At 31.8% G+C, this 12648-nt stretch overlaps 4 protein-coding genes and 1 long non-coding RNA gene across 9 annotated transcripts; 2 read left to right on the top strand and 3 right to left on the bottom strand.

The window, feature by feature from the left end:
• Positions 1 to 279: 279 nt before the first annotated feature.
• On the bottom strand, positions 280 to 1786 carry LOC122528922 (probable RNA polymerase II nuclear localization protein SLC7A6OS). Its single transcript, XM_043654563.1, has 3 exons — positions 1595 to 1786; positions 1263 to 1514; positions 280 to 1186 (listed from the first exon to the last, which is right to left on the bottom strand). The coding sequence occupies exons 1-3, from the start codon at positions 1757 to 1759 to the stop codon at positions 725 to 727; spliced, it is 879 nt and encodes a 292-aa protein (XP_043510498.1). The 5' UTR covers positions 1760 to 1786; the 3' UTR covers positions 280 to 724.
• Positions 1787 to 1879: 93 nt separating this feature from the next.
• Positions 1880 to 5103, top strand: LOC122528917 (zinc finger protein 341-like). Of its 2 annotated transcripts, none has more exons than XM_043654554.1 (9): positions 1880 to 1960; positions 2222 to 2296; positions 2413 to 2683; positions 2761 to 3034; positions 3120 to 3314; positions 3422 to 3985; positions 4078 to 4347; positions 4420 to 4632; positions 4719 to 5103. In XM_043654554.1, exons 3-9 carry the CDS (start codon positions 2481 to 2483, stop codon positions 4893 to 4895), a joined length of 1896 nt encoding a protein of 631 aa, XP_043510489.1. In that variant the 5' UTR covers positions 1880 to 1960; positions 2222 to 2296; positions 2413 to 2480; the 3' UTR covers positions 4896 to 5103. The 2 variants fall into 2 exon arrangements, with proteins under 2 accessions (XP_043510489.1, XP_043510488.1); XM_043654553.1 differs by having other exon boundaries at positions 1908 to 2096.
• A 265-nt stretch (positions 5104 to 5368) lies between these two features.
• On the top strand, positions 5369 to 11211 carry LOC122528915 (endothelin-converting enzyme 1-like). Its single transcript, XM_043654548.1, has 15 exons — positions 5369 to 5672; positions 5752 to 6613; positions 6839 to 6946; positions 7032 to 7137; positions 7225 to 7420; positions 7509 to 7658; positions 7725 to 7817; positions 7900 to 8085; positions 8185 to 8316; positions 8396 to 8578; positions 8718 to 8824; positions 8901 to 9088; positions 9222 to 9385; positions 9512 to 9667; positions 9767 to 11211. The coding sequence occupies exons 1-15, from the start codon at positions 5472 to 5474 to the stop codon at positions 9962 to 9964; spliced, it is 3030 nt and encodes a 1009-aa protein (XP_043510483.1). The 5' UTR covers positions 5369 to 5471; the 3' UTR covers positions 9965 to 11211.
• LOC122528923 lies at positions 7714 to 7983 on the bottom strand. Its single transcript, XR_006306691.1, has 2 exons — positions 7842 to 7983; positions 7714 to 7760 (listed from the first exon to the last, which is right to left on the bottom strand). It is a non-coding gene; the product is annotated as an uncharacterized LOC122528923 (long non-coding RNA).
• Positions 9998 to 12610, bottom strand: LOC122528918 (phosphatidylserine synthase). 4 transcript variants are annotated; one of them, XM_043654556.1, is made up of 6 exons: positions 12160 to 12610; positions 11249 to 12073; positions 10923 to 11145; positions 10738 to 10813; positions 10215 to 10297; positions 9998 to 10132 (listed from the first exon to the last, which is right to left on the bottom strand). In XM_043654556.1, exons 1-5 carry the CDS (start codon positions 12453 to 12455, stop codon positions 10242 to 10244), a joined length of 1476 nt encoding a protein of 491 aa, XP_043510491.1. In that variant the 5' UTR covers positions 12456 to 12610; the 3' UTR covers positions 9998 to 10132; positions 10215 to 10241. The 4 variants fall into 4 exon arrangements, with proteins under 4 accessions (XP_043510491.1, XP_043510490.1, XP_043510493.1 ...); XM_043654555.1 differs by having other exon boundaries at positions 9998 to 10297; XM_043654558.1 differs by lacking the exon at positions 10738 to 10813.
• Between the last annotated feature and the right edge of the window lie 38 nt (positions 12611 to 12648).

Below are 12648 nucleotides of genomic sequence, written 5' to 3'. Positions count from 1 at the left end.
CGAGAGAGAAAGGAGAGCAAAAAAGAAGAAATATGTACGCAAATGTTGTAATCCGAACGTTGTCCAACATTGAATAATAGCACAACGGATCCGAAAAATCTCAGTTACATATATAAAAATTGTTTTCATATTTCGGCGAGTAGTATAGTCAGATAAAACGCGAAGGATCGCAAATACTTTTATAAAAGTAATTGTTATGTTATTTACAGGCCTCCTGCTAATTACTGTCTAAAGGAAAGCAAGATTCACAATATTCCATTATAAAATAAATACAGAAGATTTAATAACACATCACGGAGAAGCTACTTGATTGCTGAACATTTGTAAATCTCTATCTGGTACTTCCAATAATTTGTTATACATTATAAATCTGGTATATTATTATATGCCATATCGTCGAAAACGATTCTTTTTCTAAACACCTACACACCTTCCTTTGTCACTTCGACATCTAGGTTTACCTTTTATTGTTTTTATTTTGATAGATGAATTTTACATACAAAGTATATCTATATAAATATGTAATAAATATATAGACATGAATAAAATACTAAGATCTTTATGACCCTTACTTCTACGTAGTGGGAAAATCTCATATTTGGAAAACAATTTTAATTATAAAATAAAGATATATTGATTTCATTAACTGAAATTATTACACAATATGAAATATGTATATTGCATTGATACTTAACTTATTTTCTTTTTGTATAAAAAGACTTGCTTACTCTACTTCACTACATTCCTCGTCTGAATTCTCAGACACATTTATACTAAGACCACTAAGGTGATCATCATCATCATCATCATCTTCCTTCAATTCTTGTTTCATCCTTGCCTTATATCTCGCGTATTTGTAACCATAAGCGTCCACATCACTTTCATCAACTGCATAAATAAAATCATCTTCTTCAGATAAGTCTGATTCATCTTCTAGTCTCATATTCATAATTGCAGCTCTTATATCGTCTTCATCGATTGATCCTTCAGAGTCGGAATCAGGATAATCATTTCTCCAATTTGACTCTGAATTAGAATCCTCTGAATCATATTCAGCTTCAGGATAGCCATTATTCTCATAAGTATCATGAACTAAATAATTGAATGGATGTACACATACATCTTCATCCAAGTACATGTCATTCTCGGTTTGAACATAATATAAATCGTATACATAATTATCATCCTGTAAAACATTATTCATATTATGTAAATAATTGCTCACTGAAATAACCAAAAACTGTTTAAAAAATATCATTTACCTTTTCTACAGAATCCTTTATTATAGATTTCGAATCCTCCACATCTATTACAGTCACAACTGTTTCTTCTGAATTTTCCGCGTTCGAATTATCCAAAGATCGAAAACAATTAACTACTTTGTAACGATTTTCTGCCGAAGCCTGCTTTGTTGTTTCCCTTATTTTATTCAGGACATCCGTAAAGTGTTGTTTCGAATGCATTCGCCCTTCATTTTTTGCATAAGTTTGAATTAAATGTTCAACATTCTCGTCCTGTAAAAATACAGTAAATATTAATTTACTCTGAAAATAATGTTCAATTTGTTAGAAATGACTCGTGTTTTAATACAAACATGTTGTTTAACGGTCCCAGCAAACTTAGCAAATGTGGTTAGAGGAACTGATGATGCATCTTCGGCTTCTTCGTTTTCTACAATCTTTTGTCGCTTACATGAAATTACAAGAGCATTTAATGGCTCATCATCGTACCTACGTTTCACACGTAATATCGCTGTCATTTTTCTGTTTCGAAAACTACTTTAAGAAAATATTTACACACCCACTTTTTTTTGTGCGTCTTATTCTAACGCACTCTACCAAATTCACGTTACAAGACGACCTGTCCTATTTTGAGGTTAGAATCGTTTCAGCAGTCGACATATCGATTATCATTCGCTGACCTGGTCAGCAACAACGCTGGCAGGGCGTAGAAATTCTCGGTATGTTTTCGACTTGGAATTTGTTCATTTTCTTCATATTATACGATTCATGAAAGCCTGATCGTTGATTTCGCTTAAAATGAAGCGTTAATATCATTGTAAAACATGGCGCAATCTATTTTCGACGCTTTAACAGGTAAAACTTTTCTATCGTAGAAATAGGTGGGGTTAACCCACAAGTATCTTATTTATCTTTCTCTTTCTAAAAGAAACTACATAGTATTTGAGAGGTTTAGGATGATTATTTTTTCTGTTTTGTAGGTGTATCATTGGACAGTCCTTCTGTGCAATCGTTATTAGAGTCTCAAACTCTAATAACTGAAGTTGAAGATTCAGGTGAGTTTTTGATGAAGTAATACTCATAACCTATCAACTGATGATTGTTCATTGTGGAGACAAACTTTTGTAAATATTTCTACAAATATTTGAACATTTTTGTGTTTCGTATTTAGCAATCGATCAGGATGAGGAAGATATATTTCAGTGTGGAAAATGCAAAAGCCAATTTACATCATTGCACATGTTCGTGTTGCACAAAAGGACACATCAAAAAACACAAGAGCAAACAGTAGATTTGAGTCAGTTTTTGGTGAATGATGAAACTCAGACTGTTCACACAGAAGACAATAGCGAAGATGTATCACAATTCAATCAAGAAACATTTGTTCAAAATGATCAACTTAGTGAACCAATTATACTTGAAGAATCTGATATGCTATTTAGGTAAATATATAATTTATAATTATCATACTAAAAGATATTTTCTTCTTAATAAATAATGTACCATTCAAATATTATAGCATGGATCAAGAGGGTGCTAATTACTTTACAACAGATTCCACATTTAGTGTTCCAATTATATTAAGTTCAGAAGGTTTGGATACTTTTGCAAACTCTACTATTCCAGGGGATAATGATCCTATAAAAGATGATTCAAACGATGTACCTCAAGTTCTCCAAAGTGATATTTCTCAAGAACAAAACATTAACAATACAGATAAAATTGATGTACCTACGACTGAAAATCTAATAACAGAATCTGAAACTACTACTAATCAAACGCAAAACTTGAAAGTATGTATTTTGATGAGATAATAAATTTTTGTTACCATTGATAATTTAAAGTTGTATATTTATTAATAGAAAGTTTCTATTGCAGTATAAGTGTGGTTATTGCAGCAAACAATTTTCAAAAAAATTTTATTGGCAACAACACGAACGTTCTCATACAGGAGAAAAACCATATCAATGTGTTGTATGCGGACGTGCATTCGCACAAAAATCAAACGTTAAAAAACATATGTCATCACATAAAGTGTGGCCGGGAACCGCTATACACTCCTTACCTCCAGAGGTATTTTTAACATTTTGGTTTTTGACATTTAGGCTTACAATTTTTTTATTCCAAAGATGACTAAATATATATCTTTTTTGATAATTCATTTTAATAATTATTGTTAGGTACCACCGGATGGAAGCATAGATCGCACCTATCATTGTCAGTTCTGCAAAGAAATATTTGATTCGTACAAAGCTCTAAAGGGGCATCTTATAGTCTCTCATTTAGCATTGAAAGTGTACAAATGTGTGCAAAGTAGCTGTAGTATGATGTTTGCTGAACTCGAAGATTTCTTAGAACATACACGCAGTCATAAGAGATCGGAATATCGTTGTCACGTGTGCGGTGAAGTGTTTAATACTCTATCTGATCTTGGGCTTCATCAATACGCTCACTCCGTCCAAAAACAAAAAACAACAGAAAAATATTACTGTTGTTCCGTTTGTAAATCCTCTTTCTCTAATTTGGAGGCTTTACAACATCATACAGAAACTACAACGCACGACTATGCTTGTCTACATTGTGGAAAGAGTTTCTTAATCGAACGATTTTTGCGGCGTCATTTGAAAACACACGCCTCATCCGCACGATTTGCTTGTGAGGATTGCGGAAAGGCCTTTAAAACTGAGCAATATTTAGCCAATCATAAGTTAATACACAGCGAGGAAACACCGTTCCTATGTCCAGTGAGTGATAGTCAATCTAAATCTTAATAGTCAATCTAAAAAAATCTATAAATTATTTTACATTTTATATATACGTAATTTGTTTGTTATAGCATTGTCCAGCTAGATTCAAGCGGAAAGATCGTTTAGGTCGTCATATGTTGATTCATGATTTAACAAAGAGATTAAAGTGCCCATTCAGAACTTACTTAGGTTGTATGAGTGAATTTTCACGACCTGATAAATTGAAGCGTCATCTATTGACGCACAGCAATATCAAAAGATTTAGTTGTAGTCATTGTAATCGTAATTTCCATCGGGCACAAGCTCTTAAGCATCATGAGATGAATAAACATAGTTTAAAATGCGAAATTTGTTCACATGTAAGTGTTTCATTTGTTTGAATTTATAAAAAATTCATAATTCATTTCAATCTTTCAAAATTCATTTTGCAGGCATTTAAAACTAAAGAACAATTGCTAACTCATAATTGCGATCAGTCGAATGAGACTAAGAAGCACATGAGTTCACAGTTGCCTAAGAAAGCTTCTGGATCATTTAAACCAAGGAAACCTACTCCAAAGAGACAGACATCCTCAAAGACTGCAATTGGGCTTGCTGATAAGGAAAAACTAGAGAAATTTAAGGCTGACGAAATACAAAGAAAAGTAATTATAATACATATAACCGTATAACTTAATAAACTATTTACTATGCAGTAATTTACAGTATTACATACTTATTCATGTTTCAGATCACCTCTGAGATGTTGAAGTCTGATGGCTATAGAGACGAAATCTGTACCAAAAAAGTAGAGAACATTTCTGTATCAAAAGAGATCGGTCCAACAATCGACACTCTTATCAAATCTGACGCAGCGGACAATGAAATCAAACGCAACACTGATACATATTCGGTACAAGGCGAATAGAGTTTTTAAATATATTTTTTAATTGTATTTAAATATTACAATATAGTTTAGGCTGTAGATAAGTTGACATACTACGTGCAATGGGATCATTGGCAAACTGCAAGTTGCATTTTATAATAGTATATATAATATTTTGTAGTTTACATATCTGTGATAATTGTATTATAAAATATATTAATATAAATAACTTATATCTATCTATCTCAAATATTTTTAATGTCGCCTTCCTTAGGCCATTTGGAATTTATGGATGTATTAAAGAAAAAAATGTTTGTGTCAATGAGCGTATTTCATTCTACACAACTCCTTTTTAATATGCTAATAGTAATGCATTCGTTGTTCTTTCTTATAAATTACTAAAAGGATGTTGTATCTTATCGTATCTTACGGATGTTAGAACGCATTTCAAGATAATGCTTAAAAGGAAGTGGTTGGTAAAACGATAATAATCACCTTCTTTATTCTATTAGCATTTCAAGTCTGGTTCAGTAGAAAAAACGTAGTACTCTTATGCATAAGTGAAACTGATGTGCAATTAATGCATATATAAATAAGTAGTAGATTTCATTTTAAAAGATGCCTTCTCGAGGATCTTATCAACTTGCCAATGTGGTAGAAGGGAGAGCAGCCGAAAGGGATCAATCTTACAGAAGTTGTGTTTCGTCATTGTTAATATTTTGTTTTTTCTGCGTTGTTCTCATCCTAGTCAATTTACCGTGGAAATCATACCGCTATTACAACTCCGAAGAAAAAGATGAATACATAAATACAATACAGGTAAGCTTATTTTTGATATTATAAAAATTATAAAAAAGAAGGATTCGATTTAGAATTAAAAATAATTACATCCATACAGCATCATATAAAGCATGAAACAGAAAGAACGACTAGTAGTATGGAGCCAATTAAATTATTACCTACTACAACTTTTGTGGATGAAAACAATTCAATAGAAATAGAAATAGAAAAACATGAAACAACAGAGAGTTTTGAAGTATTTACCGGCAATTCGAGTGTGGAAAATGAAACGAATTCGAATATAATTGATTCATCTAAATCTAACATTGAAGCTGTCACGATAGATCTATCACAGACGGAAATTTACAATGAAATTGTAACTGAAAAATTGGACACTTCTTCGGTAATTAATATTAATATTACAGAAGATGGTACATCAATTTCGGCAGAAAAATTTCAAGAAACAGATACTACGGAAGCTACCACTCTTGTATTTATAGATGATCAAGAAATTCTTAATGAGATTGAAAATTCGACTGAAGCAAATATTACTGAATTGATAATAAAAGAGATAAAAAAATATCAAGAAATAGATACTATAGACAAATATACTGTGGAAACTTCTACTTCTACGTTCATAGATTATCGAGAAACTCCTAATGAGGTCGAAGAGTCGATTGAAGCAGATATTACCAAATTGGCAATGAAAGAAGAAAATGTTACGATCGAATCTATCACTATGAATCAACAAGATGTATTTACATATCCTACAATATTAACTGCAACTTCTAGTTCACCGATTGATAAATCAATATGTCTTGAGGGCGAATGCAAAAATTTAGCTAGCAAGATATTATTTTATATGAATCATACAATTGATCCATGTGAAGATTTTTACGAGTACGCTTGCGGTGGTTTCGAGGCCAATCCTCAAACTGTAGAATGGGATTTGGAAAATGTAGCTTATCAACGCATTTTAAGTTCGTATTATTCTATTTTTTTTTTTTTACTACATAAAAAAAAATTATTTTATCGATAAATAATTACTTAAATTATTTTATCAATAAACAATTATTTAAATATTTTTTTTAATTTTTTGCACGTGAAGCATCTTTTAAATTACTTTTCCTTATTTTTTCTAACATTTTTATAATAATTTCTATAAAGAAATAGCATGTAAAACATTTTATTTTAATTCGAATCAGGACAAATGCAGAAAGAAAATGAGGAAAATATATCGTCCCTTTTCGCCGACTATTACAACAGCTGCGTGCAATATAAGAACATCAATCAAACAGAAAGGATCAAGCTGGGTACAGAGAAATCACACGTCTAATTAATCTCTAACTTTGAATACAAGTTTAATGTACAACAAATGGTATAACATTTTCCTTATAGCGAGAGAGGCGTTAGATAAGGTAGACAAATTTTACACTAATGAAACATGGCCTGAAAATCATACAAGCTTTACCGAGCTACTTGCTAGACTATTACTACATAACAGGTAGGAGATTGAAGACAACGACCGTACAAAAATATCGCACGTCGCGTTCATATAATATACTTCTCGTTCGTTTTTCTAATTTTCTAGCGCTTTATTGTTCGACGTTGCCCCGGATCTCGAGGAATATTCTCCGAAGCAATTCACCTTTAGAATAGGCCCGACGACATACAACAATCCTTTTGAGATAGACGAAACGAACGATCCCTGTTACGCAAAACGACCCAAGCGGGAGAAAGAGACAGTGGATCTGGAAAATTTGTATATGGAATACAAAACGTGCAAAGTATATGGATCAATCGCGATATTATAAAAGAAACCCTCTCTCAATGGAAACGTACAAACAAATGTATCTTTCTCATTTTGTTTTATAGTATGATACGAAAAAGTTTATAGAGTCCATCTCGGAAGCATTGACGACGCTCGGGGTGTTCAACGAGCTGAACAATACGTTCGATATCTCTCAGCACATAAAATTTACGCTCTTTAACATTGATCTGCAGATACTGCAAGGATTTTTAGCAGTGAGTTCATCGAGTCCTTCTCACGATGCGGTCAGATCGTTTTCTCGATTCTTTCTTGTGTTTTAGAATTTCCCGTCCAAGGACAAGATACGCGAGGCAGAACTGATGAAAAATTACACTCGCGTCAGTATCAAGCAATTAGACGAAAATTTTAAAATCGTAAGGGAAAATGTTTATATTCACCTTTTAAATTAAGCTGATTCTCTTGATCAGATCGATATGTTCCGTAATTTATTTATAGGTAAATTGGACGCAATTAATTTTATTGTTAACGAACGGACTAGTTGAACCGAATACAAAAGTGCAGGTTTATTTTTACGATGCTCTAGATAAAGGATTGAAAAGTCTGGAAAAGTTTGGACAAGAAAATTCGATGCTATTGCATAACGCATTATTAGGATTGTATGCACGCAATCTTTATCAAGAGGTATACTTATTTTCCCTGATTAATGTCTCGTTTCTTTCTTCTTTTATTATTATTTTTTTCAATTGTATTTCGTCATTTTTTTTCTTTCTTTGTTTCTAGTTAGTTATATCAAAACATCTAGATGTTGAAAAACACTGTCTTCGCGTAGCTGCTGATGTTTTAATTCCGGAAGCTTCAAACTTGTACATCTCTTCATTCACAAAAGATCAACTTACATACATGAATAAAACTGTAAGCTTATATATTATTATCATATATCATCGAAACGATAGTTTACTATGTAACTAATCGTTATCATATAACTTAATAGATACATGGTCTATTCAAGATACTTAAAGAGACTCTAAAATTAAAAATCATGAATGTAACATGGACTACAGAAGCAGGACGTAACGCACTGATTGCAAAAATAGATGATCTTAAAGTTGCCGTACCGGATATTTCATATTATACAGATAGTGAATCAACTTATAGAAAAGTTAGAGCAAATCAGGTACGAAAAAAAAATATTTCGGTTTCTACTGAGATAATAGGCGCATGTGCGTAATTATTTACATGATATTAAAATAAATTAATACTATCATAATTTATAAAAATTGTTGAATGATAATTCAACGATCGCTCAATTTCAGATAAATCTAACAAACAATTATTTCGAAAATTCGGTGATTTTGATGCAAAGGTACCGAAAATTAATATATGCAGAATTATTTACAAATCCACGGTATCCTGAACAAATGTGAGTTTATAATTGAATCCATATATGTATATAAAATGTTTTTAAGTTGCTTTTTAAGTTATGGATTAATATATAGATGGACACGTTATACAACACCATATCAATCTAAAGGACTTGCAATTTACGGATTAAACCTCGTTGTAATACCGTATGGTGTAATCGACTGGTCCATGAAATACAATGAATCTTTGTTTAATTACATAAAATTAGCAACACTTGGTAACATGATAGCACATCAAATTGCTCATCATTTTGACGCAAATGGTAAATTAATATGTAATTTTATAATATAATCACAAACAACGTTACAAATCTGTAACAGTAAATTTTCGAGAAAGTTAAAAAAATCTTATCGTCCAAATGTCCAATAATATACCTTTTTAATATGTATTGTTAGGTATATATTATTGGAAAGGGACTCGCGATGCCAATACTCTGTTAGATGATGATAATTCTACAAATATGGATTTCAAGGATTACATTGACTACCAACGAAATATTCTCTATAAAGATCCTATAAATATGACATTATCATTTACAGGACAGAACGTGCTTTATAAGGTGAATTCATATATTTATTTTTTTATAAAACCGTCATGATGTAAACATATTACTTTAATGTAAAACATTCAATCAGGCATGTTATTTTAAAAGCAATAATTTCTTTTTTGTTTAAACGCGTTTTAGATTTCGCAATTGACCCTAAATGAACGTCTGTCCGAAACGATGGGACTCAGATTAGCATACGATACTTTGGCTCAATTGAGATTAAGCGAATCGTGGCTTTATCTTCCTTGGCTTGACCTTGATTTCACTAAGTTATTCTACCTCATCTATGCTCAGGTACTCTTGTTACAGTAAAATTTATGGCATTGGCATTTTAAATGAAATTACAATCGTTATAATAATTATTATAAATAGAACTTGTCATGGTTTTTGTAGATGTACTGTACGAAGTCACCACTTACGTCATCATATATATCACTGTATGAAAACGAACAGTTACCAAATCGAATTCGTATTTTTGTTTCTGCATCTAACAACAGGCTTCTTGGCGAAGCTTGGAATTGTCCAGAAGGTTCACAGATAATGCCAAGTTATGTATGCAGTGCATTTCCATATCTTGAATGTATATCGTAATTATGCAATTACGATTTATAAATGATATAGCAATTTTCTTTATAAGAAAGCGTTATTACGTAGTAACGACGCTTTTCATTTATTCTCACGGGAACATTTTTCTTCATAACATTCATACGCAAACAAGCGCAGTATGTAAAAATCAGATGATATCATATATTCAACAGTCTATTATATTCAAAATTTTGACTTTATATGATTTTATGATGCGACTAGTTGACAATGTAAATTGTAAATAGTTCACTCTTACATCGAATGTTCTTTATTGTGGGTCTGTTCACAACTGCTTTTTTTTCAGCAAACCCATAGATTTTGTAGAGTGAACCATGTCCCCTAAAACATAGATTAATTATTTCAAATATTCATTCATTCAATATTTTGTCTACCAATGATGGACTGAGCTGTGACAAACAAATTTATATTTATATAATAACATATATATTAATAAAAATATTTTCATGCATTCATATTTATAATTATTTTTAAATTATCTTTATTATTATGTATATATGTATATATTTATATATTTTTATGTAAATATATACAAAAATTCAAATTTTTTAATATTGAAAACAAAAAACAAAAGCATTCATGACAAAATTTATTTGGTTTTGACATCATCCAAGTAAGTAACAGATTGCAAATGATTTATATAACACTCTTGCTTAATATTTAGTCGCCAGTTAATTGTGAATATATGTCAATAGCCCAGTACACTATTGGCTTAAATATTATTTAAACATTCAAAGGAATGTAGTAAACATCACACATACCACTGCTAGGGGTTATATCCATATGACTGTTGTCTAATCGAGTGATACATTGTTTTGAAGAGGCTTTCTTTTCTGTCTGAAAAGACGAGAGCCATGCAAAAGACATTGAAAAAGGGACACAGATAACCATACAGTTAGTTACAAACTGAAAAATTTCAAATTTTGCAAATTTTCAAAGTAAATACCTCAAAGTACCGATGCCATAGAACACAGCCATAGACACAAAGAACTGACACTAGAGACTGGCAAAGTAGCCATAAAAGAATGTTCAGTGCTTGAGTACGTTCAAATAATGCAGCACCATGCCTTATGCATAGCAAAGCTTCTGTAACCATAATTGCTCCATAGACCCAACACTGAGTCCCTACTCTACTACATGTTGGATCTGTTACAAACATGTAGTATTGCCTACAATTATATTAAAATATTATGCTTTTATACAATAAATTGTTACAATAAAATCTTATATATTTGGTATATAGATCTCATCTACTCCATTATAATTGCCTACCTAACAGAGGGTGCAACTATTACTCCAACTAATACCAATCTTGCCACAACAAATGGATGAGAAGGTGGAAATTCATATACATGTTTTAAGAAAAATGTATTTAGCTCTGAAACTTGCCAGAATATAACCAACTGACATAGAGCAACAAATCTCATATATGTACAAGTTGGATCCAACCATCTAACAGCAGTCCAACTACCAGGAGTAAATTGTAGCATTGCCCTCTTTAATTTTCCAGTTGTGCTCTCAATATCAAGGATGCTTACCCATTTATATTCTCTCATTTCTAATAGAGAGCAAATTTTTAATCCGACCCAAATACCTAAACCATTGCAGACAACAACGTCAAGTATAAAAGCATCCCACCAGCATTCCACAAAATTTGGTAGTAAATGAGCAAATGCTATTTCTGTTACTTCCCACATAACACTAATGGCCCAAAGAATACCAAGATGACGAATAAGAATTGCTTTAAAGGTCCATCCTAAGAAATGGGCTACTGCAAAAATGTCTAAATGATTCCATATTTTTTCAACTGTGATTTCTGAACAATTAACACCGTATTCTTTGTCCATGTCAATGTGAAATGATGCCAAACGAGGATCTATCCAAACGAAGATCTTTCTAACTGTTTCATAATCTTGAAACAGCATAAATAATAGACCCATTAAATATAGTACACTACAACCAAATACCAATCTCCATACAACAGGATGAGGTCTTGTAAATGGACCATTTGGAAATGTAAGTATTGATATGATTAGAAAAAAGAATATAATACAAAGTATTCCTGCCCAAATGTTGTCCTCGACATTGGTAGTATTCCTGCATTAAATTAATACCGATATTTACAATAGTTTAGTACAATAATAACTTAGTAACAAGTACGATGAATTTGAATATTTAATTACCTTGTGAACGCGGAATATATTACAGCACCGATCGAAATGAGAAGCAATGTAATGCTGTGTGGTTTGTAGAAAAATTCAATCGAAATATCGTCAACCGGTCTCTCATTGATATTCGGAAAACTATCCGTACCATGTCGTAATTTATGCTCTTCGATATTATCTGCACTGCTCCGGCAATTTGCAACCTTATTTTCATCCTTATTGATGAATCTCTCTAAGAGACTGTCATCTACGGATTCCTCATTAGTTGTCATTCCGATCGAGTAATTATTTGTTTCAAAAGCGATTCTAATCATTTCACACGTTGTTTCGCCATGTTTTCACCTCTTTTCGTTTCTATGCACACTATCACGCTATCAAGGAATTTACAAATCACTTAAGCATGCACGAATAATGAATCAAGGAAATACTACGGTGATCAGTTCACTTTCTTTTAACTGACTGCAGTTATATAAACAAGAGTCTTGACGAATCACCTTCGTTGTATAT

This window comes from Frieseomelitta varia, unplaced genomic scaffold, assembly GCF_011392965.1.
Source record: "Frieseomelitta varia isolate USP_RPSP 00005682 unplaced genomic scaffold, Fvar_1.2 scaffold_269, whole genome shotgun sequence".
Taxonomy (NCBI): domain Eukaryota; kingdom Metazoa; phylum Arthropoda; class Insecta; order Hymenoptera; family Apidae; genus Frieseomelitta; species Frieseomelitta varia.
Note: the sequence above shows the minus strand (reverse complement) of the source record. Positions and strands in the feature narration are given on the sequence as shown.